The 25665-nt window shown below is 38.7% G+C and overlaps 2 protein-coding genes across 2 annotated transcripts in view; one reads left to right on the forward strand and one right to left on the reverse strand.

Moving 5' to 3' along the window:
- The window catches only part of LOC124594117 (DNA replication licensing factor Mcm7), a 72507-nt gene extending 49681 nt beyond the window's left edge, over positions 1 to 22826 (reverse strand). Inside the window, exons 1-6 of the mRNA XM_047132474.1 lie at positions 22672 to 22826; positions 22483 to 22586; positions 22264 to 22404; positions 12954 to 13078; positions 9895 to 10075; positions 8242 to 8379 (exon numbers count right to left, since the gene is read on the reverse strand). Coding sequence (XP_046988430.1) covers positions 8242 to 8379; positions 9895 to 10075; positions 12954 to 13078; positions 22264 to 22404; positions 22483 to 22586; positions 22672 to 22702 — 720 coding nt within the window. The 5' untranslated portion in view covers positions 22703 to 22826. The remainder of the gene's footprint in view (positions 1 to 8241; positions 8380 to 9894; positions 10076 to 12953; positions 13079 to 22263; positions 22405 to 22482; positions 22587 to 22671) is intronic.
- Positions 22827 to 23046: 220 nt separating this feature from the next.
- Positions 23047 to 25665, forward strand: part of LOC124595195 (mitochondrial import inner membrane translocase subunit TIM14) — a 41554-nt gene continuing 38935 nt past the window's right edge. Inside the window, exon 1 of the mRNA XM_047133819.1 lies at positions 23047 to 23142. Coding sequence (XP_046989775.1) covers positions 23140 to 23142 — 3 coding nt within the window. The 5' untranslated portion in view covers positions 23047 to 23139. The remainder of the gene's footprint in view (positions 23143 to 25665) is intronic.

Consider the following 25665-nt stretch of genomic DNA (forward strand, 5'->3'; position numbering starts at 1 on the left):
GATGGCAGTGCATCCTGTGGGTAACAATGGCTAATTGTAAGGAGGCTGTTCAATGCATTGTAAAACAATAGGAAGTTCTTACTGTTCTGAGTTCTAATGTGGTACTGGACCTTGGCAATGGTCCAAAGCTCTGCAAAGAACATGCTAAATAAATTCAGTAGAGTTCATTGTTACAATGCAAAGCCAAGTTGTTGGTCCAGGAGCCACCAATACAGATATTTTATATTTTTCAATCTTCAGTGCTTCTGCGCGCAGGGGGGGTGGGGGGGTGGGGGGGGGGTGGGGGTAGAGAGAAAAATTGCCGGCAAACTGTTGGATCTGTATTCCCATTTGGCCCTTGAAACGTGTGGACGTGACCTACATGCCATGGAGACAACAGAGAGGGAGCATGCAGAGTACAGCTGAAGAAGAAGTTGGAAGTTCATTTTTAATATCCCCCAACTAAGCCAGTCTGCTGACCTTGGGCTAGTTCATAAATGGTTTATACTGTTCTGTTTTAAGAAAGAAATTTGTGAAACGGTTGGCTTGGCATCTAAGCGAGTGTTACTGTGTAGTTTACGAATAACTGTTTTCAGGCTTAGTGATGGGACACTATAAACCACAGCCATACAATTGTGAGCAAGACTCATACGAATAGCTCCATACATTAGCCTTACAACAATGGTGTTACAAAGCCACACACGGCACATCCTTTATTCAACTGGGACCCGATCAATAAATTGTAAAACCAGAAGATACCTCAAAATTAGCTAGGCCTACTCAGGTGGTGCCATTGTAAGGGTGGCGACAGTGGGCTGAGAGAGTATTTTAATGATCAAGTGCCCACCTCTGGAATTTGGAGGAACTGGTAGTGGTTGGTAGAATCGAAATGGTTCTTACCATACAGCAGATACTCTGGTCTTGAATCATGCTGCATAGCAAATTGTACAGTACCCAATAGATGGTTGATGCAAAAGCAGCCATGTTTTCTCCAGGGGAGTTTTCACTATGAAACTGGGAGAACATATACAAACTACCAGCTTTGAGACATCCAATATCCAGTCACTGGGCACGTCATAAATGAGTGTATATGGAAAGAACAGGCAAATGTGAAATGGAGATGGTGTATTTGGCACAGTAGACAAGAAACTCAAATCACCAAGATAGAAATTGAAGCTGCATGTGAGATTGTTTGGGCAAGACTCAGTATCAGGGGTAGGTATAAAATAATGGGATCTTTGTTATCGCCCACGAGACTCATCCTCTGATGTAACCGAAAACTTTAGAGAAAACCTCAGTTCATTATTAAGTTCCGCGATCATACTGTAATCATCGGTGAAGACTTTAATCATCCAACAATTAATTGGGAAACTTGCAGTTTTGTTGGCGGTGGGGGTGATAAGATATCTGGTGAAGCTTTACTAAACGATAAATGAAAAGCGCCAGTTTGCTTTTGTTCTACAATATTATTCTTATTGCTAACCGGTTTTCGGCTTACAAGGCCATCTTCAGACATTTACTAAATGCCTTCTCTGGAGACCACCTAGAACAGGCAGTTAGGAACCTCACACATGAAAATATATTGGATCTAATGGCACGACTTGAGCTCTTTGAGGATGTCCACATCGAAACTGGTATCAGTGACCATGATGCGGTTGTGGCAACAGTGATTACCAAAGCACAAAGAACAACTAAAACAAGCATAAAGATATATATGTTCAGCAAACTAAATGGAAAATCAGTAGGGTCATAACTCAGATGAGGAACTTGAAACTTTCAGCACAGGACAAGAGAATGTAGGGGAACTATGACTCAAGTTTTAAAGAATAGTTTACCACATACTAGATAGATATGTACCCAGTCTAACAGTCCGTAATTGGAAGGACCATCCAGGGTATACAGTTACAGTAAAGAAACTTCTAAAGAATGAGAGATTATTGCATAATAGACGTAAAATCAAGTGCGGGGCTATAGATAGAGACATGCTGAATGAAATGCATTTGGCTGTCAAGAGAGCAATGCGTGATGCCTTCTGTGACTACCATAGCAGTATACTGTCAAATTATAATTCACAGAACCCAAAGAAATTCTGGTCATATGTAAAGGCTGTTAGCAGCACCAAAGTTAGTGTCCAGTCCCTCGTGAATAAAACAGCAAGTGAAACTTAGGGTAGCAAAGCAAAACCTGTAATGCTTAACTCCATATTCAAATGTTCCCTTACAAAAGAAAATGCAGGAGAAATGCCCCAATTTAGTCCTTGTACCACTGAAAAGAAGTATTTGTGACAGTGATGTTGAGAAGCAGCTGAAATTGTTAAATTTGAACAAAGCTCCAGGACCTGATGCAATCCTTATCAGATTCTGTACTGAATTTGTGGCTGATTTAGCCCCTCTAGTAACTATCATGTATGGTAGGTCCCTTGAACAAAAAATCATTCCCATTCCTTGGAAAAAAGCACAGGTCACACCCACCTACGAGAAGGGTAGTAGAAGTGACCCACAAACATTGAATATCCTTGATATTGGTTTGTTGTGGAATCTTAGAACATATTCTGAGCTCAAAAATGACGTCTTTTGTACAAAATAACCTCTTCAATGCCATCCAGCATGGTTTCCAAAAATATCGATCATGTGAAACTCAACACACGTCTCTCACAAGACATACTGAAAGCTTTGGATCAAGTCAATCATATAGATGCATTACTTCTCGATTTCCAAAAAGCATTAGACTCAGTACCATACCTATGCTTATTGTCAAAAGTATGAACATGTCGGATAACAAGTGAAATTTGTAATTGGACCGAGGACTCATTGTCTGATGTACAAGTAAATTCAGGTGTGCCCCACGAAAATGTGTTGGGACCCTTGCTGTTCATGTTGCGTATCAATGACCTTGCAGACAATATTAACTGTAACTTCAGACATTTTGCAGATGATGCAGTTATCTATGATGAAGTACAGTCTGAAAGAAGCTGCATAAATATTCAGTCAGATCTTGATAAGATTTCAAAGCAGTTCAAAGATTGCCAACATGCTTTAAATGTTCATAAATTTAAAATTGTGCACTTCACAAAAAACATGAAGATAGTATCCTATGACTACCATATCAGTGAGTCACTGTTGGAATCGACCAACTCATACAAATACTTGCATGTAACGCTTTGTAGCGATATGAAATAGAATGATCACATAGGCCCAGTTGTCGATAAAGCAGGTGGTAGACTTCAGTTTATTGGTAGAATACTGGGGAATTGCAATCAATCTACAAAGGAAATTGCTTACATAAAATTTGTGTGACCAGTTCCAGATTATTGCTTAAGTGTGTGGGACCTGTATCAACTGGGACTAACGTGGGGTATTGAATGTATACAGAGAAGGGCAGCACAAATGGTCACACTCCCAAAAACAGTTTCAAGACCCCACACTATCTCATAAAGATAGTGAGGATAAGATTAGAATAACTACTGCACACACAGAGGCATTCAAACAATCACTCTCCCCGCGCACCATACCAGAATTGAAAGGGAATAATAATAATAATAACTAGTACAACGGGATGCACTCTCTGACACTCACTTCGCTATGGTTTGCAGAGTATAGATGTAGATGTATATATGTATGCTCAAAAACCTAAGAGGTTGTTGTACAAGATGGACATTTGCATCCTTCTGTCCAGCAATAGTTCCCATAAACACCAGAAATGGACTCATGCTTTTCAACATATCCTCATACTTCCCATAGTTTCAAGGACTAAAAATACTAAATGTACATTCCCTCTATATTAAACCTTTGACTGCTACAGACATGCTCTCTGCATTTCGTGCTAAGTGTGGCTTTGTTGTCGCAGTACTGCTTGCCTAATGCTGCTACCTGAGCTGAGGGATGGTGTTCCAGCCTCTAGGGGGTACATACTAGCTGATTTTAAGAAAACCATTTAATGAAAAAAATTTATGTTTGTACACCTTACGATCAGACATCTTCACTCAATAAAGGTCTGAATTTCTGTTCGTTATGCATCAAAGTTACTGTGCTGCATCAAATTAAGTAAAGCATTGCATGAAATTTTAACGAGCTTGCAGAGGTAAAAACACATTGCATAAAATTTGCATATGGTTGATTTTAGTTCATCTGTTGCTGCATATGAAATGTAGATGAGATTTTGAATTTTTATTTAAAATGTAGAGCAGAGTGATATCTCATTTGGGGGTGTTATTCTGTTACCAGCTTTTATACCTAGCATATGGTCACAAGCTGCATTCCTAATTCTGTAAGGGGGATTTTCTGAAAATGATAGCGTGCAAAAATGCACTCCTGTTATATGATAAATACTCAAAACTTTCTTATTCACTAAGATATGGAAGTAACTCGTCCACAGAAGTGACATGTAAACACTTCAACATCGCTTAAGGAAAGCCCATAGGCCGTGTTTAAACACATCCTCAGCATCTGAGAAGTAGTGGAGCAGAATAAATTAATTCATCTACATAAGTCACAGAGTTAAGGCCTGTCTCTTCTATATGGGGAAAAAAAAAGCAGTCAGAGACAAATTTTCGGAAGTAGTTCTAAGGAAGAAGAATGCTATAATAGTGTGGTATATCCTAAACCTGACATGTAATTTTTAATATAAAATCTTGTTATTGTACGTCTACAAGGGAGCAGTTGTCAAAACCTATACTATCTATACGACCAGTGGTTGCTGAATGAATATGAAATACAGATCTTGTCACCTTCCTAGAGTAATCTCTTATTAGTCTGCCACTACCATTACAACATAACCTTTACAATATTTTCCCCTTAGGTGCCCCTTTGTTGTTCTAAATTTGTAGCAAATTATTTGTATTATGCTTCCTGACTGTTTTAAAGCTATTCTAAGGGTCGAGTGATCTGGCCCCCTCCCTCCTCCTTCCAACCTGCCACAATCAATTGCTATTTCCTCTCTGCTGAAGTAACCTATTGATAAGGAAACTAAGGGTGCCGTGGTGTTTATAATGTTCCTATCAGCAGTAGTGGAAGATGTGCCTATTAAAGGTTTTATTTTGTGGTTTTTCATTACCATTCGTGAATCACTCTCAAGGAACAAAATACTCCGCACACGCTGCCCAAGATTTCTTTTCAATTACTTCATTTGATGCTCCATATTCAACCATCCATAATGGAGTGTTCATATGATGCCCCTTTCCTTGCGTTCAATTGCAGATGCACAGAAATGAAAGTGCATGCACAAAAATTTGTGGAAAAAATGCAACTATATATATAGGCATTCTCATGTCCACATATTGCCTCAATGCATAAGCAGTCTGCTGTGGATCTCCATCTTTGCTTGGGAGTTTTTGTTGTGTTTACTGTGGACACACACACACACACACACACACACACACACACACACTCTCTCTCTCTCTCTCTCTCTCTCTCAGGGACAATGAGCAAAACATTATCTAAATAACAAAGGAACAAGAAAAACAATGTGACGACTTTTTGTTTGCAAATTTCAGGAGAAGGTAACAGCTAGATTTTAAGATTTTCTGCTTGGGAAACTGCAATGACAATGTTGGCAATAACATTTTGTTAGCTGGTAATTGGCGACTTACATATCAGTCTGAACTATTTATTAAGAATTTCAAAACAGAACATTTCAGTAATTACTCCTACAACAGAAATACCTGAGGGATGTTCTTAGTCATTATGTGGCAGTTAATTAACTTTCAATATGTCATTTGTATTTTATTTTATAAGGAAGTTTATGCAACTTTAATGATGATTTAGATTAACATCCTCGGACATGACAAATTTGGGAACGTCACAGATGCCAGAATCCACTAGAACGAAGGTTGTGTTTTCCAATTTTGTATATATATTTTTTTTTTTTTTTTTTTTTTTTTTTTTTTTTTTTTTTTTTTTTTTTTTTTTTGCATCATCATGGTTCTTAACTTAAAATTTTAGTAATTTTTTGAGGAGCTACACAAAAGTTACCCTACAATAACTCTTGTTCAGATGTCAAGCTCCTCAGATGTTGTGCTATTAACATATCACAGAATGAATATCTGTCCACAGTTTTCATGAATTTGTAGGCTGCAACTTCTTCACTTTTTCCTACTTGGAGACATATATTATCATATTTTTTACTGTACTAATGATCAGAGATGTTTTATCTAATACCTAGGCAATCACACCTGGAGCTTGGCATCACAGGATAAAAGTAACTACAGCAGAGCATTAGACACATCAATATAAAAACCATTGAAATAGTGTTGCTAGAGGGACTAGTTGCCAAGATGATATCATTACACGTAGGTTATATTGCATTCTAAAGGTTGTAAACAGACAAAAGATCTAGATGGAAAGTTAAATAAATGAAATGTTCAGTTATTTAGCAATTACATCTTGTAAGATAACAACAAAGAGCTTTCAATTAAATTTTAATATCCCATACACAATATTGTAAATATTAATGTGTGCAATGCCACAATATTCTTTTTTGATGGGATATTAAAAGTTATCGTTGCATCTGTATCTCGATATATACGAAGTTTTTAGTATTAATCATGCAGCAATTTATGCACCTGTTTGTGCAATCTGCACAAACGTCCCTTAAATATAAAAGCCAATATCTTGACAACGATTGCACACATTGTTCAGCTCTCAACTTTAAATACAATTTCGATATGTTAGTTATATCTCTTACACAGCAATAAATTATGTGAAACGAACTTTACACAAAATCTGAGCAATGTGTTTTTACCTCAGCAAAATATTAAAATTTTGTTCAATGTTTTATTTAATTGGATGTAGCAAGCACAGTAACTAAGGGGGGGGGGGGGGGGGGGGGGGGATGCAGTCCTTTATCGAGTGAAGATACCAAACTGTACGATGTGAAATAATCATATTCTTTTGCCAGGTAGTTTTCCTAAAATCAGAGCCCAAATGACTGCTCAGCCACAGTGGTGACAATTCACGAACGCAATGAACAAATGTGGAGCCAAAAAGTTATTACTGCAGTTCCCAAAGACTGCTAATGTACTGGAGTGTGTCACCTATAGATTCATCCTTTCCTCGAGTTATTACAGTTACGAATACATGCAGGACAGCAGATTTATGGAAGATTACTACTATGAAAGAACATTCAGTTACTGAGATGAATCCAAAGTGAAACATTTTTCGTCACAGGCTTCTAGAGGAGTTTTAAAGTAAAAAACTGTTGTTTTTAGAGTAATTGCATTTATTCTTTATTGGGGGATGGTGAAACCCAGAGCGGCAGACAAAGTTGTCAAGTCCAGCACTCCATGAGTATTCATGACAGTGGAGTCACACTGTGTGGCAGGACATGTACACAGATAACTGAGATAACTGCGTACGGCAATAACAAAGTCGCACTCACCACGGAATGGCGCAAGTACTTTTGTAGCAGTCAAATGGTTAAAGGAATGCTTCAGCCAACTGTTCATCACCTGTTGCCAGTATTTTTAAAAGGTAATCCCTCCATCATTCTCCCTCCTCCTATACCCAGACTCTCTCACACCTAATTATTTCTGACTGACCTTCAATAGGTTGCTAATCGTAACACAATTTTATTATCTGTGGCAGTATAATGTAACTGGACAGATAAAAAAACCTACTCACCCAGCGATGGCAGCAGAACACACACATAAAAAAAAAAAGTTTTTCTTTGCAAGCTTTCAGAGCAAGATGCTCCACCTTCTGGCAAAAAGATTGAGGGAGAAGGAAGAGCGGTGAAGGAAAAACACTAGAGAGGTATAGGAAAAGGGATAGAGTTTGGAAACAGTCACAACCCTGGGTCCGGGGAGACTCACCAGATGGGATGAGAAGGAAAGGCTCCCTCCTCCTCATCCTGTCTGATATGCCTCCCGTGACCTAGGTTCTGGGTGACTTTTCCAAACTCTTTCCCTATTCCTAAACGTCTCCAGTCCTTTTGCTTTACCTTTCTTCCTTCCCCTTCAACCCTTCTGCTCGAAGACAGAGCTCTGAAAGCTTGCAAAGTAAAACCTTTTTGTGTGTGTGTGTTCCACTGCTGTTGCTTGGTGAGTAGATTTTTTATCTATCCAATTACATTGCACTGCAAGTTATTTTCTTTGCACTCCTAAGCCTCCGTTGATGCTCACTGTAGATTTATCACCAATCAATGGCTGATTATAGAGATTGTGAAAGCAAGGATGTGAAAGAATAAGACAGAAAATATGGTAAAAATAGAAACTATTTCCAAACAGGCAGCTATGGAGAGTGCACAGTATGAAATTAAAGAATTTACCTGCTCTTGAATCTTTAGTTCCTGAAACTTCACAAATTTTGATCCTCTAGTTTGTAGGTACAACCTACCACCAGACTTATTGACACGGCAGTCATCACTGGGGCACAAACTAGCTGGCATGAAGCTCATTCCCGCCACCTGTAAATTAAAAACATGTCATTAATCACATGATATTTTGATAGAACAAAAAAGACTTTCACAGCTTAATTAAATTTTGTCCTTCTTACATTCTTTCTCTGTTTATGAAAAAAGAAACCACTAGCAGTAAAACCCTGACATGTATTTGACTCTCCAGTTACTGTTACTTTTATAAGACAATGAATCCATAACTTCTGAATAGTTTCTATGTTCATTTTTAGATACCTTTCTTATGCCTGAAAAATCTGACCCTGCCAAAAACAAGTAATTTCAATTATACCAATAGCACTTCTATATGGGCTGCAAATATTTTGCAGAGGTACAATACATCCTAAAAAGGTATTTATTCTGTAAAGTTAATTGGTTCTTTACAGTTAATAGCAATACCTTGACAGTTCCCAAACTCTAATTTTACTTGTTAACTGAATCTTCTGTCAGTTCTTGGTTCTGTAGAACAAAAGCAAACTAGTGCTTTTTTATTTTAATTTTACTCCATACACAACAAATTTTAATTAAAATATCCTTTGTGTAAAACTATATATAAACTATGGGAGAGGCAAAACACTTATATATAGCAGACTGTCACTGTCCTCACTCATCCAGCCTCCTCCCTGTTCCCATTCCAGAACTAACCAGCTGTCATTTCACCAACTCACCCAGTCTTTTTATTTATCTCCTACCCACTACTCCCCCACCCCTGCCCTCCGTCTAAATTGCAGCACTTCACTGTCTGCTACCCCCACCCCAGCCTCCTCCTTACCCCCACCCAGTCGTCACTACCATCAAGCACTGGTGCTGCTGCTCACAGTGTGGTTTCAGTTGCCCAAGACTGAAGTCGTGTGTGCAAGTTGCGTTTGCGTTTGAGTGTCTATTGTTGACAAAGGTCTTAAAGGCCGAAAGCTGTAATTGTGAGAATCTTTTTGTCGTGCCTATCTGTGACTCACATCTCCGCTACATGGTGAGTGGCAAATTTTCTTCTCTAATATTGTAGTAGACTGACATGTTGCACATACAGACGTATAACAGAAAAAAAAAGAGTGAACACTTTAACGAAAACAGCTTTTGTCACATTTGTCTATGTGGCACACATCAGTCTACTGTAGGTGAATGGTTAATTTTCCCTTATTTTACATATTTTTCCATTAATGAATTCCCATTAATGCTTTAGATGTAAAACTAATTGATCATCAGAAAGCACAGATGATTAGTCAACCTTGTGCTGTACATGGGTATGTTCGATTATTTCTATTTGTCTGATCTGATTTCATATGGAAGCAGAAGTGCTTAATGACTATATTAATTTTGAGGAGTAAAGTACTGCTGTATCCTTTACTACTTCTATTTGTTCCTAATAACTTTTTACCTCTCTGGAATTTATTATATCATTGAAATTTACACATTTTTTATGCTAGCATCTACTAAGAACGTTTCTTTTTTTAATTTTAATGAAGAGAGCTTTATATCAATTACATTATACAAATAAACACTACAAAGAGAAGGCATATATATACTTACAGGTTGGTAAGTTTCAGCGCCACATTGATCACAACTGTAAGTAGCAACTGTCATAACTGGCTTCACTTCCGTACTCCTTGTAACAATTCCACGAACTGTTACAAGTTTTCCTATGTGATCGGCCTTTACATCTCTAATTGGAGTGGGCTTGGTTGCAGATAGGTCCTTGAAATATATTTCACTGAAAATAAATGTTTTCTAAAATAACAAGCATTACAGTTTCCAAATTTTGTACTGTATATATGCAATGTTAACCCATTCCAGTCGGGCCACAGTGAATGCTGCAAACCCTAGAAATCTTAAAACTTTTTCGACTTCTTTCTGTAGCTCCTGCTTATAAGATGAAGAAGAAAAGCAGATTCCGCCTTTTCAGATATGCTATCATCAATTTCAAAACCATCATCGTCAATTCCGGAGCAGCTCCAGAATTTCTTCATCAGTCAAACTGTCTCCATTTTACAACAAACTTTTGCTATCCAGATAACTACAGAAGCTGTAAGAGTACAGATGTTGATCTGGCATTCGATGGATCGAATCTTTCCCTTATGCTTTTTACTATAGCACTGTGTGTCTCTTTGCTAAGGCACAGCAGCATCACTACGGTGATCGCCCATAGTTTTGAACGGTGCAAATTAGTGCCTAGAGATCGGTTGATGGGAGGCAGTGAGTCAGTCGCACTCAGCCATCACGATGAAGTGAGCGCAGACACTGTTTAAAAATATCAATTTTAGGATTATGAAACATTTAATACTGTAAAGGTGGCTGTACAGGAACAGAATGGCAATGGCCACCTTATTTTATACCATGAATGATAAGGATAAGCATAAGTGCGAGCGCAGTTAGAAACCGTGTTGAACTGATTTGGAATCTAGGTATGAGTAAATTTGGCTGTCGGTGCTCCAAGAGTAAAGACAATCGAGACATCGCTGAAGACACCTTCCAACGAGATGAGTCCATGGAGAACTGCAATAGATGGCAAAATCGTCAATGAAAAGGGATCCAGAGATGCCTGGTGTGAGACAGGCCATAGTAGGGTAATGGCAACAGCAAAGAGGACAACACTCAGGATGTAACCTTGAGACACACTGTTTTTCCAGGTAAAGGTGTCTGACAAGGCAGAACTCATACGTACCTTGAAAAGTTGATCTTTTAAGAATTCCAGAAGGAAACGGGGCATGTGGCCACAGAAGCCCCGTATGTAGAGAGTGTGGAGGATAGCAGTACTCCAGCAGATGTTGTAGGCTTCCTCCAAATTGAAAAACACGGCCACAGTTTTGTATTTCCGCAGGAAACCTTTCATGACTTGGGTTGACAGTGATGAGATCGTCAACCGCAGAATGCCGCACTCGAAATCCACACTGCAGTGGTTAGTAAATTGTGAAACTCGAGCCCTCATACCACCCAGGCATGAATCATATGTTTCATCATCTTGCAAACACAGCTGGTGAGAGAAATGGGGTGATAACTAGAAGGAAGGTTTTTGCCCCAGCCGGGCTTAGGTACAGGTATGACAGCTGCTTCCTACCAGCATCTGGGAAACGTGCCCTCTGCCCCGATGCAATTGTATGTACGAACCTAAATTATCCTAAGGACACACACACACACACACACACACACACACACACACACACACACAGTGTTCTGGTGCTGCAGTCTGATTGTTGGGTCAGGTGGGTGAGAGAAACAGGATGGTTAGCTTACACGGTCAAAGGCAGGGGAAACTGCATGTGTCACACAGAGTGGGTTAGCAGTACAAAAACAGGATAGGAGAAGGAACTGCAGAGGGGACAGTCTGGGTGTTGTTTAACACTTTTGGAAAGGATAGGCATAGTTCCTGCATTGCATGGATTACACTCCAAAACAACAAGCAATACAGGAATGCCATTGGCCATTTTTCAGTTTTGTAATGTTTTTTAAAGTTCGTATTCCGTCTGTCACCTGTACAAAGATACTTTATGATGTTCTTATTACCATGAGGAAGCACAGACAGCAACACTTGTCACTTGAATTGGTGGAAAAGGAATACAGACAACATTGTATGTTACTTGCTTTGCAGTGTTCACATTTCCCTTACTGGCAAGCGCCACTCACTGTGCAGAGAGCATCGATTGTCATTTGCTACATGCTTCACATTCATTTTCAAGATGGCATTACAACATAGTAATGAAAAATAGAAAAACGCTAGCTAAAGATCTAGCTGACCTTTCATACTAAGTATTCTACATACTACACAATTTTCAAGTAGTTTTATTTTTAGTACCAACAACTTCTAAATTCATCACCATTTAGGAAACAACGGATGAAAATTAATTCATTGCTATTGTGAAAACAATCCATATTCATTTCAATACACAACATGTTCACTAATGTAACTGTAAGTATCTTTGCAGTATTTCACACAAAAATGAGCCCCTTTTAAATGCAATAAACTGACACCAGTTCTGTGTGGTATAAAAACATTACCTGCCAGCTGAACTACTCTCTAGCTGTCCAGTCCTCAAAGTGTTAATGAAATGAAGTGGCAGGCATGGGCAACGGTGGGTGTGGAAAAAGGAATACGAGAAATTCTGGGAGCACGAATAATTCATTTTCTGGCAGACAAACACCTGATTAAAAGCTTATCATTTGATACCCCTTGTCATCCTGCCGTTGGTTATCTCCAGTATGAAAGTATGACAAAATGGCGACATCTATCCTCTGTTGCATTGAGTGCAGCATAAGGTCAGCACCTAACTTTGGCCCCTGCTGGATGAGTATTTGATTTGGTATGGGCTTAAGTACTATCCTACAAGCTTAAAATGAAACCATACGCACTCTAACAATAGGAAGAAGTTTAGAAATAAGAACAATGTGCCAAAATTGTTGGAATCAGTTTGCTCTTACACAGACTGTAACACCAAATATAATGTAACAATACCATTATTGTAACTTAAATGACTTATGGCATTTATCTGTTTCAATAAGAATGAATAAGAGCGGCACTGTTTGATACTTGAATATAACTTTCACATATGACGACAATGAAAGCGTATATAACTGGTCAAATGCCCAATACTTACAATCTCCTCATTAGTTCAGGAGGATACTTGTTTTGTGGATTCCGTTGTTCACCTGTTTGTCGTAAGCGTTGTTCTAACATTTGCCGATGCTCAATGTAAACATCTAATGAGTCTTTGGCTGTTACCTTTAAAAACCAAGAGAGAAAACAAAATTCTATACAAGTTTTACACACAGGAGGAGAAACAAATCTGTAGGAAGGAAATATTTGTGCTCCACTAAATAGTAACATGCAAATACAAATGATTGAACAAGTTATATAAAAAATATCTACAGGCAATGCTACTCTTACTTCTATTTTTACTGCTGCTCCACTGTGGAAATGTCTTATTTATACAAAAAAAGCACTGTAAAATTTTTAAATCTCTTATCTACACAATTACATTATAATATGAGGAACAAAAAATTGACTGCCAAAATGTGGTACACAGACAAAGCTTGTTAATAAAAATCACAGACACCCATGGGTACTACTATTAGAAAAACAACAGTTATACAGCAAAAAATAGGAAGCAGCAGAATTTCTGAAAATATCAGCTTTGTTACTGATTTACCCAAATTTAGCAAAAGCATGAATTAATTCATTATGAAGATTACGTTATTATTACTTCTTAGTTTTTTGTCAACGTAAACCTTGATTTGTTCCATATTCCTTAAGTTGTTCTTGAAGGCATTTACAGATCACGATATATGGGGAAATCAAAGTTGGGTCAAACAGGATGGGTTGATGCTTTTATAGACAAAATGCCTCACGAGTTGTAGTGGCAGAGTGCTCTAGAGAGACCTTGGAGAATATTGTTAAGTTTCCAAATATGCTATTGTGATAAGGAGAAATTTCAATTTGTCAGCTATACAATGAGAGTGAAATGCACTTATAACTGGTGCCAGGGACAGGCATTCATCTGAGATTGTTCTGAATTCCTTATCACAAAATTACTTTATATGATGACAAACTAACTGTTAACTGTCTGAGTAGCCAATACAAAATATTCAGCTGTGAAGGACGAAGATGTGAAGAAAAACTGAACAAAATTCACAAACAATGTATAATATGCCTTTCACAAGTATTTGCAGGGCAAGTTTATGAGAGAGGCTATAACCAACTGCGGTACAATAGCTGTGACAAAGTTGCCATGGAAACAAGGATAGCTTCACCATCGATTGAAGTGAAGTCAAAGTAAAGTTCACAAGCAAAATCTGACTGAAGCCAAAATGAGAACCAGTAAGCAATGTGAGAAGCATTCAATAAATTAGAAAGTAAAAATGTTGCAAACTGTTCTACTAAAAATCTAAGAAGTTTTGGACTTACATAAAATCAGTAAGCAGATCAAAATCATCTATGTGGTTGCTCAGGCACCATAATGACACAAGAACAGAAGACTGTAGAGAGAACTCCAAAATACTGGATTCAGTATTCTGAAATTGTTTCACACTGGAAGAATATGATGTAGTTTCTCCTTTCAATCATTGTGCCAATGGCAAAATGGCGGATATTGAGATACATGACCGTGGAATAGAAAATCAACTGAAAATGCTTATTAATCTGGACAACATGAGAGACCCATAAGGTTGAGAATTTGCTAGCAGTAGTATATCATGGGTCGCTGGAAGAAAGGCAAACAATTAGGAAAAAAGCACACCATTCCCACTTTTTAGAAGGGCCATTGAACTCATTCCCATAATTATAGGCCTATATTGCTGACGTTGTGTGACTCAGTGTCAGACTACGAATCCAAAGGTCTTGGGTTTGATTCCGTGTCAATCCTAGGATTTTTATCTCTCACTTGCCACCTCAGGCAATGTCTGTTGATTTGAAAAATGTCGAGTTGCTCTGTGGTTCGGAATCCATGTTAAACTGTCGGTCCTCCTACAATTGGCTGGGTAAGCAAGTACAAAGGTTGGAAGTAACGCAACGACAAACCCCCTCTAACTGTAAAGCAGTGTGGTGTCCAAAACAATCTTCGGCTTGGTGACTGCTTTACTTTTTATTGCTGATGTCAATTTGCTGTGGAATTATGGAACATGTTCTGTGCCCACGCTTTATGATTAAAATCTCCTCTGTAAAAGCCATTATGGATTCTATAACTGGAGATGTTGGGAAACACAGCATCTGTTCCTCTATGAAGCACTGGTTGATAACGAGTTCCTTGCCTTCTGGAAGGCTTTCTGACAGGTCTGCACTGTTTTTCAGTGAACAAAATACTAGCTTACTGAGTATCAGACAGATTTATGATTTGATTCAAGAGTTCCTAAGAAACAGAACTCAACATATTATTGTTAACGGGATGAAATAGACAGGTGTAAAGGAAATTTCTGGAATACCCCAAGGTGTATTATAGGACTATTACTGATTACAATATACAGGCACCTCAAAAATACTTTTACAAACTTTGGGGACAGGTTCCTTACACCAAAACAACAAAAAAGTTAATATAAACATGTCCAAAAACTCTTCATTTTTGAGTTGTTGATGAAAGTCCACAATTCAGGTAACTAGAGTTCATCAACACGAAAACTCATAACAAATGCTCAAAATGCACTTGTCTACCTTCTAAACATGCATATACTCATCGAATCATGAACATTTAAACTGATGCTGATGTCTAGCCTGTGCTGCACCATAAAGATCTCTATCGGCCCATATGTGTTGGTTGTGGAAATTTATTACACCATCACTTCCAAACTCTGCCTCATCTACAAACAAAACTAAAGAAACAAACAACAGATTGGCAAAAGTTCTCCCATGGTATGCCATAGGTAGGCGTAAGGTACTTCACATGTTGAAGATGGGATGGATACATGAGTTGTTCATGAAGTATCCTCCATACTGAACTTGGATAGGCGCCACATACAAGGGCCACTCGTCTTGTGGTCTTCCTGGTCAGGCATACGAGCAGCATGTGGTTTTCTGCAGTCAACAGGTTGTGGTGCTACGAACCCTGTCTCAACAATGTGACGATACAGAGCACCAAAGGTTGGATGACTTGACTGTCTGCGGTCTGGAAATTTCATTTGATCTAGCGCTGCAGGCTCTTGTCCAATACCATTAAAATGGTCGTAACTAAAAATCATGGCTGCGTACTTACAAAATGTATGTCCTGCCATGTTTGAAGGGAGCTCTTCCAGTTAAGACTACCTGTAGTACTTGGACACAATGGACACACTGGAGATAGGCAAACTATGAATGTAAACAAGTCTCCCTGGTAGCACAACACCATCTAGGTATAAAATTCTAATAGAAGCGTAGGTAAATGAAGTAGTTGGGTTGTACTGCAAAGCCATTCAACTCAACTTTCCTTAATAATCAGAAAAATCAAGGATTTTTGGACATACGTTTACATGGACTTTTTTCTTGTTTTGGTGTATGGGACCCATCCCCAAAGTTTGTAAACTATTTTTGAAGTACCCAGTATACAAATGGTCTAGTGGATAACATCAGAAGCTCTATGAGGGCCCCCCCCCCCTTTTTTTTTTGGTAGGCAATGCTGGTGTCCACAGGACAATTGCAAAGCCAGAAGACTGGCAAAATGCAGAAAGGCCTGCACAGCATCAATGGTTGGTGCAGGGACTGGCAATTGGCACTGAACATAAATGACTGTAACAATGTGCTAAAATGGCCAAAGAGATCCATTACTATTCAATTATGCTGTTGGTGTAAAATCACTGGAAACATAACTGTAAAATGCCTACAATTAACTATCTGGAGCAAATGAAAGTGGAATAACCACATAAAGCAAGACTGAAGGAAAAGCAGATGCCTGGCTGAGATTCATTGGAAAATGCTTAAGGAAATATGATTATTCAATACTGTTAATCGATCTAGGACCCTTGGCAAGTAGGATTAACAGGAGAGAGAGAGAGAGACACACACAAAACTTACCAAACGAGAGCATTGGTATGTTGATAGAAACAATAAAAAACACACACACAAATTTCAAGCTTTCGCAACCCACGGTTGCTTCATCAGGAAAGAGTGAAGGAGAGGGAAAGACAAAAGGGTGTGGGTTTTATTTTGTTATTGTTTCTATCAACGTACCAACGCTCTCATTTGGTAAGTTACAGAATCTTTGTGTGTGTGTGTGTCTATATAGCACTGGCAGGTTGATAGAAACACAAACATACACACAAAATTCAAGCTTTCGCAACCAGCGGTTGTTTCATCAGGAAAGAGGGAAGGAGAGGGAAAGACGAAAGGATGTGGGTTTTAAGGGAGAGGGTAAGGAGTCATTCCAATCCCGGGAGCGGAAAGACTTACCTTAGGGGGAAAAAAGGACAGGTATACACTCGCGCACACACGCACATATCCATCTGCACATATTGTTGTTGTTATTTGTTGTTACTTAAGGTTGGTTGGTTGGTGTGGGGAAGGAGACCAGACAGCGTGGTCATCGGTCTCATCGGATTAGGGAAGGATTGGGAAGGAAGTCGGCCGTGCCCTTTTAGAGGAACCATCCCGGCATTTGCCTGGAGTGATTTAGGGAAATCACGGAAAACCTAAATCAGGATGGCCGGACGCGGGATTGAACCGTCGTCCTCCCGAATGCGAGTCCAGTGTCTAACCACTGCGCCACCCCGCTCGGTCATCTGCACATACACAGACACAAGCAGACATTTGTAAAGGATCTCTGCCCAAACTCTTTGCCTTTACAAATGTCTGCTTGTGTGTGTGTGTGTGTGTGTGTGTGTGTGTGTGTGTGTGTGGGCGCCCGAGTGTATACCTGTCCTTTTTCCGCTCCTGGGATTGGAATGACTCCTTACCCTCTCCCTTAAAACCCACATCCTTTCGTCTTTCCCTCTCCTTCCCTCTTTCCTGATGAAGCAACCATTGGTTGCGAAAGCTTGAATTTTGTGTGTATGTTTGTGTTTGTTTGTGTGTCTATCAACCTGCCACTGCTTTTGTTTGGTAAGTCACATCATCTTTGTTTTTAGATATATTTTTTCCACACTTAGATGACACTTTTCCTATTCTTTCAGTTCTCCTCAGGGACATAGGGATTTTGCCATATGACATTTGACAAGAGCATCCACTACAAATTTTTCTTTGGCCATTAATAAACTATTATAACTTGTTCCTACATTTTGTTACCATATTTCAGTTTTTGCTTAACAACAAAAGCTCCTCATAACTTAATTTTCCATTGTTCAGGCGCAAAACTGCACAGTAGACAGCTTTCACAACACATACAACCCTGTCATTGTTGTGAAAATGAAAACTTGAGGCAGACAAGACTCAGTACAGGGGGAAAAAACCAGTGGCAGAACAGTAGACTAACTTTTCTCAAGTAGTAAAACTGGAACAAGAAAGCCAGTCACGGAACAAGGGCTTTAGAGATCTTTCATTTATGAAGAAGAACCTCCATCTTTATGAAATAAATGATGATATCTACAAACAGTGAAAAGTAAACAGAGACAGGTGAGAGCAAGTGAAAGAATGCGGGCCATGTCAGCGATAGTCCCAGCCATCAGCACATTTAGACATGACAGAAGCAGCAAGCAGCTCTAATAGCAGGCCCCCAGCACCACCTTGTTTTAATGCTGTATGGGAAGACCTATACCTTCTCACTGAACATGATGCTTGTGTAAGAAGATTAGTTTGTCACAGGGTATTAACCCATATAAAGAAATTCAATTTAAGACAATTATGAAGGTGAATTTATTAAAGAATGCCTTGAAGCAACGGGAGAAGAGCTGTGCCCACCTGTGTCCGCAGCTACAGTACATGTCATTTTCTCGGCCCAGTGCAATGTGCGGAACTGAAGAACTAGAAGATTTGGATGTTCAGCTGACAATGAGTATTAAAGATAGCATTGCATTTTCTTTGTCTTTAGATGACTCTTGACTTTTCAGACACAGTGTCGCGCATGTTTTCATTAGGACAGTAAAGAAAATGCTGGAAGTTCACAAGGAGACATCAGGTCTCATCCCACTGAAGGACACAACAACACGTCAAAAAGACATGTTTGATGCACTTGAAGCGGTTATGGAAAAGTTATGTCTGCTGTGGGAATTACAACTTCCACAGCTACAGACGGTACACCACCTCTGACTGGCAAAATCAGTGGATTAATAGGTTGTGTCCAGAGAAAAATCAAGAATCAAGATCTCCTGGTTACTCCTATAAATTGTCTGATTCATCAACAACATTCATGTTCCACAAGTACAAAACAGAATAATGTAATTAGCTAGGTTGTGAAACATCACTAATTCTATTCAAACAAAAGGAGTCAATCATGACTTATTCAAAGTGTTTCTGGACGATGTTGGTTGTGAATATGCAAGTAACCTTACCACTGAGATTTGCTGGCTTGGTCATGCTTAAGTTCTGGAGCAATTCATGGAACTGTGCCAAAAAATGTCAGATGATAGATGGATTTGGTAAAGTCACAGAAGATGAAACTGTCACTCTGGGAAAAGCAGGTGGAGGCTAGAAACGTCTCTTACTTTCCAAAACCAACAGCATTAACAAATGTTGCCACTGCTGCACATTTTGAAGAGTATACACGTTTTTAAAGAAAACCGCATACTGAATTTGAAACAAGATTCACTGATTTTACACACTTGGAAACAGATTAAGAATTTTTGGTGCTCCATACTTTGTGAACGGCAATTCTGTAAGCCACCCACTCCCAATGGATTGGTTGGTTGGTTTTGGGGGAAGGAGACCAGACAGCGAGGTCATCGGTCTCATCGGATTAGGGAAGGACGGGGAAGGAAGTCGGCTGCGCCCTTTGAAAGGAACCATCCCGGCATTTGTCTGGAGCGATTTAGGGAAATCACGGAAAACCTAAATCAGGATGGCCGGATGCGGGATTGAACCGTCGTCCTTCCGAATGCGAGTCCAGTGTCTAACCACTGCGCCACCTTGCTCGGTACTCCAAATGGAAATCATAGATCTTCAGTGCAATTCAGAGTTGAAAGATAGCTACCATAGCAGAAAGGCTAAGTGACTCTTACAAACATCCATCACAGAAGCGTTACCCAGAACTTCATAGACATGCAGCACGGATGGTGAGCCTGTTCGGAGCAATGTATAATTGTGAGCAAATCTTTTCCCTAATGAAACTGTGTAAAACACAACCAAAATGCTCCATACCAGATTATTGTCTCAAATACGTTTTGAGATAGGGCTGTGCTGAATCAATCATTCCCAACATAGAAGCTCTTACGCAAAGAAAAGTAAATAAATGTAGAAAGCAGTAATAGAAAAATGAGATGGCTTAATTTTGCATATTTTCCTTGTTTTTCACACTCCTAGTTTTTGCCTACCAGTTTGTCATCTATTAATTTTTGTATATAGTATGTACTTACATTCATTTAGTCCTTTTATTTACTGGCATGGTTTTTCTTGAATTTAAAAATCTGTTTGGCAGTAAGACTATTGTAATAAGAATCTTCATTAAATGTACAAGATGTTTAGTTAGTTCCTTTGGTATGCATATCCCCAATTGCCAACCCGAGTATTGATTTACTTGTGACTGAACAATTTCAAATCCTGTCTTCTGTTTACAACACCACAGTCTTAAACAAAAAGAGAATAAGCCACCTTTGCACAGCGCCACTTGGCCGTCACTGTCAAGCGAACAGTCAAGTGCTCCACAGTGCCACTCACAGAGCTTCAATGAAGCTGGAGCAAAGAGCGGTACCTTAAACAGCCCTGAATACATACACAGTACTACCGTACTAGTGGTAAGGTTACCTAACAAGCTAGGAAATGAATAAACGGCATGTCAGTATTAGACATTAGGGCAGCATACTTCATAATAAAATGGAGTGGCCATTCAAATACATAAAAATTGTTTTTATTCAGTTGATGAATATACTGGGGATTGTATGGAATCAGTTCTGCCCTTTTATCATCCTCGGTGGGATTTTCAAACAGCAATACAACGTCTACCACAGGTCTGAGTATCAAAATAAACTTCAGCCCCTGCTGGGCTGGAGCTCACCACTGGGAGAGTGCTATCATTTATCTCTGATGCATGTGCAGTCCTTCACAAACAAAATGATGGAAGTGAACAATGAGTTTGTCACTCCCATCAGCAAAATGCAAATTTAGTAGGAAGGGCATACACAATGTATTGCTATGAAGAAGGACCTGGAGGGTTGTGCTGGGGCTCTTTATGCTAGGATCTACGACAGTCAATCCAAAAATGATAATAATAAAATATAACACCTTTATAGTCTCAGAAACCAGAGCGACTTGCCAGTTGTATCCCTCAGTTTGTGACTGATACTGATAAACATTTTTTCAAAACCTTGGTGACAAAAACTGATTCAAAACACCTTATTTGCAGAATACCTACAGTAGCAGACATATGTCATGCCTCAGAACAATAAGATTAGCTAAAGGCACAATACATCACCAACAGACTGATGACACCAACATGACAGGTATGAGTTTCAGTAAATGGGCAATGGATGAGGTCACTAACAATGAGAAAACGCTAATAAGGCAACAACAGAAACTACGAGAACCTCCATAGGAATAAGGCATTTTAGAAAAGGATGGTCTTGAAACATAGTAAAAACATTAAATAACAATGAAATAGAAGAGCTTGTTACCAGGCACATAATTGTAACTAGGAATATTCAAGGAATAAAAAAATACTGTTATGACAAATTGGTTGGTCTCACTATTTCACAACCAAACTGTCACCTTCCAAGGCTCAAGCTACACTACATATTAACGTCAACAACTGTCATAAAAATAAGTGCACAGCAGAACAGCAATATTGCAAATTTCAACAGTCTCGTTACCACCATCAATATGACTAGACCTGGTAGGGCATTGTAGTCTTCAAACCAGCCTTTGGTTGATGGCAGCTCTACCTTAGCAAAGAGATCTTTACTATTATACTTGGATAATTTTGTAACTGCTTCTAGTGAAATTAGAATGGCTGACAAAGCTGTATTCTGAAAGCCATTAAATCTTAAATGGCAACTTCACAGTGGTAGTCTCTTCTATAAACATACATGCAATACTGAAAATTCGCCAATCTCAGTGTGTTATTTGCCACTTCCATATTTATCTCTTTTTATTTACCATCACCTACATTTATGTTGAATACTGCTACATCGTAGGAGAATTTACAAAGTGAATATCAGACAAGAAAAAAGTCCCAGTACCACTTGACAAGATTTTTTGGGAATTGGTTACTCCAACTCATCAAATCAATTATTAATTTCCAATGTAACATCTGTTACTAATCGATCAGCGCATAACTTTATAGCTTAACCAATTCGAGGGAAATTGGCGTAATTTACGAGCTGCTAAGCTGTAGCATCCTTATTAAACGTATGTTTTGAACCCACCTCATGCTCTTTGTAGTCCGGTAATAATTCTTCCACTACTTCAGAGAATATGTTCACATATCTTCGAGTATTCATTATAACTGATTCCATAAATGTTGAGTCGAACTCGTACAAATCGTCCAGTTCTATAAACATTGCAACCTACAACAGACGGTCAAACATTATGTACAAATTGAGATATACTATAGCATATAAAAAGCTGCAACAGCACATTCTCACCTGATCTCGGTGAGCTAATTTTGTCAATTGTTGGGCGTACTTAAAGTCTTTCATTCCATCCTCGTCAACTGACGCAAATTCGACGAGAAACTGCCTTGCCTTTTCTAAAAATAAGTATGCCAATAGAAGAAAGTAAATAATGCATGAGGAATACGTAAAGCAGAACACACATATTTCCATTATTTATACCTTTATCACTGGCATAATCCTTCCCTGCCATACTGAAGGCTATTTGTACTTTTTTTAAAATTATTACACACTTAGAAACCTTATTAAAGGAAACAATAACAGATAAATCTTCAACACGACAAGTTCGAGCTTATCCCGCCTTTCGACAACACGCAAATTTTGGCGGTAAACCTAACAAGCACAGCAACATCTACATTTAAAAATTCCCGAAGATTACATGAACGGTGTAACATGTTGTACATCTACCATTTACATAGCTAAAAATGTTCGTAATTTCATCTGAATATGATACTTAATTATCAGTCAGCTATGTAACTCGATAGAAAAATTGAAGTTTGACTACACATTTTGGTAAATTTAGTCTTGCCTGACAAGGGACAAGTGACTTTCGCTATCCGTGCATGATGGTGTTTCGTAAATCAAGAAGTATTAAGTGAAATCACGGTTTGAAGGAATTATTTGTCTGTTATGGTATGTTTTCTTGCGAACTAAGTACAAAATTAATTTATTGAGTTAATGTTATTTTGTGACAGGCGTTGTTTCATATGTAAGGTGTGAGTGATTTCTGAGAGCATACAGCAGAAGTGCGTGTTTTTATGCAATGATAATGCTAGGCGTGATTTCTGCATGATTTTTGCTATGACATAAGGCTGTTACACTTGTAGCACTTTATTTACTCCTTGTAGGTGGTGGTTTCCAAATGTTTGAAAGCTAAAGTGTTGTCTTGCTAGGGTTGTCCAAGGAAGAAGATATCGCCGGCGTAGCTTTCATCATTCACGTGTGCGCTCTTCTGGTTAGAATAAGTACATGACAGAGCACCATTTCTTATCGTTTCCCTTGAATCTTGTCGCTCATGAGGAATGGTTTGCGAGTAAAGCCGTTTAGATAATTTCTTTAATCACACCGGGAGTGTGAGGCCGGCGAATATGCATCACCCTCGTAATTTTTCTATGGTAGTGGACGGATATGAAAATTCACTGCTTCAGATGTCACGATTCTCTTGGATAAGTTGAACAAACCTTAGGGAATTTGTATTATCTTAGCCAAAAATAAAATACAGCTACACTCTTATCATCATGTTCAGTAAAGCCCATCATGAAGGACCACCAGGGATACCACCAATTTTTAGAAGAAATTGAAAGTAATGAACATCTTCTATTTTCATTTGGACTTAAAACGATTCTTAGTGTCTTGCTTGGTTGTAGGGGAAAAAAATCTCCATTGCACAGACATCTCTGAACCACCTCTGTTCCCTCCATAAGACATTTGTATTGGGCATTTCCACTTTCGTACACCCCAAAGTGCAAACTGAAGTTCTTTCTCTCCACCAACTGGAAGAGCAATCTAAACACCACCTTAAAATGTTTTCCAGTTTACTGTCGTCTTACTTGTGACACAATTTTAACAATATCTATCATATTGCCAACTGACCTCCGCCCAAAATCTAGTTTGTTATTATAAAAGGTCAGTCAAGTTCAGTAGTGCTGCAAACTGATCAAACACCTGTTACTCTTCACCTGCCTTCTACAGTAAAAACACGTTTTTCTGCAAACAGTCCTTGTGTACAAAGCCGTCCATATGTCACCACAGAACTTTCCCAGTCCCAGCTCATACCTCTATTCATGCCTGACCCATCCTCCCAACCACCCCTGGTTATCTTTCAAGAATTTCTTTCCTCTAACCAGATGTGATACTTTCCCAAGTCCCTTACAAGAACACAAATCTCTCGACACTTGAATGAAGAGCCATCTATTACTGCAAAACATGCATGAATTTAACATCTTTCATACAGACAGAGGGTCCACCATTGTTGTGATGAACCACAGCGGCTGCCTGATAGAATGTAGGCCTATCACTCACCTTTCTGACCCATCCATCTGTAAGTCCTGCTATAATAATCCCATCCCAGCTTCCAGCCTTAACCGCAATCCCTACTCAAATCTCTAGGTCAATTCCACCTCTTTTCTCACCCCAAGTATCCCCCCCCCCCCTCCCCCAACATGCCACATTACACGTCTATTCTCTAATCCTTCCATAAACCTATAACACCAACCACTGTGGCTGTCACATTGTAGCTGAGTGTTGTGCTTTAGCAATAGACAAAGATGAGAATCTGAAATCTATTAAATCTGAGTACAGGAGGGTAATAAATTGGCCAAAAATTGAGAATTTTAGGAGATTACTCAAAAACATGAACTGATCAGATGTTTACTATATTTCTGACTCAAATGAAAAATACAAAGCATTCATTAATAAAGTTGCTTCCTCATTTGAAAATTATTTTTCCCTAAAGGTAACGCAAATCAAACGGAAGTTTAAAAATAAACCATGTATTACACAGAGAATAAAGATATCATGTGGGACAAAAAGAGATTGTATGTACTATCTAGGAACAACACTGATGTTAGCATTGCAATGAATTACAGAGAATACTGCAAATAATTGAAGCAATAATCCAGAAATCTAAGCAGCTTTACTATGAGAAAAAGATAATTATGCCCAGCAACAAAATAAAAACTCTGTGGGATATAGTGAAGCCAGAGACAGGTGGGGACAAAAAGGAAGAAGAACAGATAGCTCTAAAAATAAATAAGACAATGGGAACAAGTGCATGTTGTGTTGCAAACCTCTTAAACAAGTACTTTGTTTCTATTATTGACAGCTTACAGTTATCAGGTTTAGTGAACAACATAACGGAATATCTGAGAGCAGTCCTTACAAATAACTTGAGTAAAATGGAAATGACTCATCTCCCAAAGAAGTCGAGTCTATCATAAAATCCTTAAAATCAAAGTATTCTAGTGGTTGAGATATATCAATGAAGTTAGAGTGCTCATGTGAGCCGAGCTCTGTCTCAAGTTTTTTTCTGTAATCAATCTCTTATCAGCAGAACATTTCCAGGCAGACTAAATTGTGCTGAAGTTAAGTCTCTTTTTACAAGAAGAGAGATAAAGAGACACCGTTGAACTATTGACCAATTTCACTTTTGCAGTC

The sequence above is a fragment of the Schistocerca americana genome, chromosome 2 (assembly GCF_021461395.2).
Source record: "Schistocerca americana isolate TAMUIC-IGC-003095 chromosome 2, iqSchAmer2.1, whole genome shotgun sequence".
In the NCBI taxonomy this organism is placed as follows: domain Eukaryota; kingdom Metazoa; phylum Arthropoda; class Insecta; order Orthoptera; family Acrididae; genus Schistocerca; species Schistocerca americana.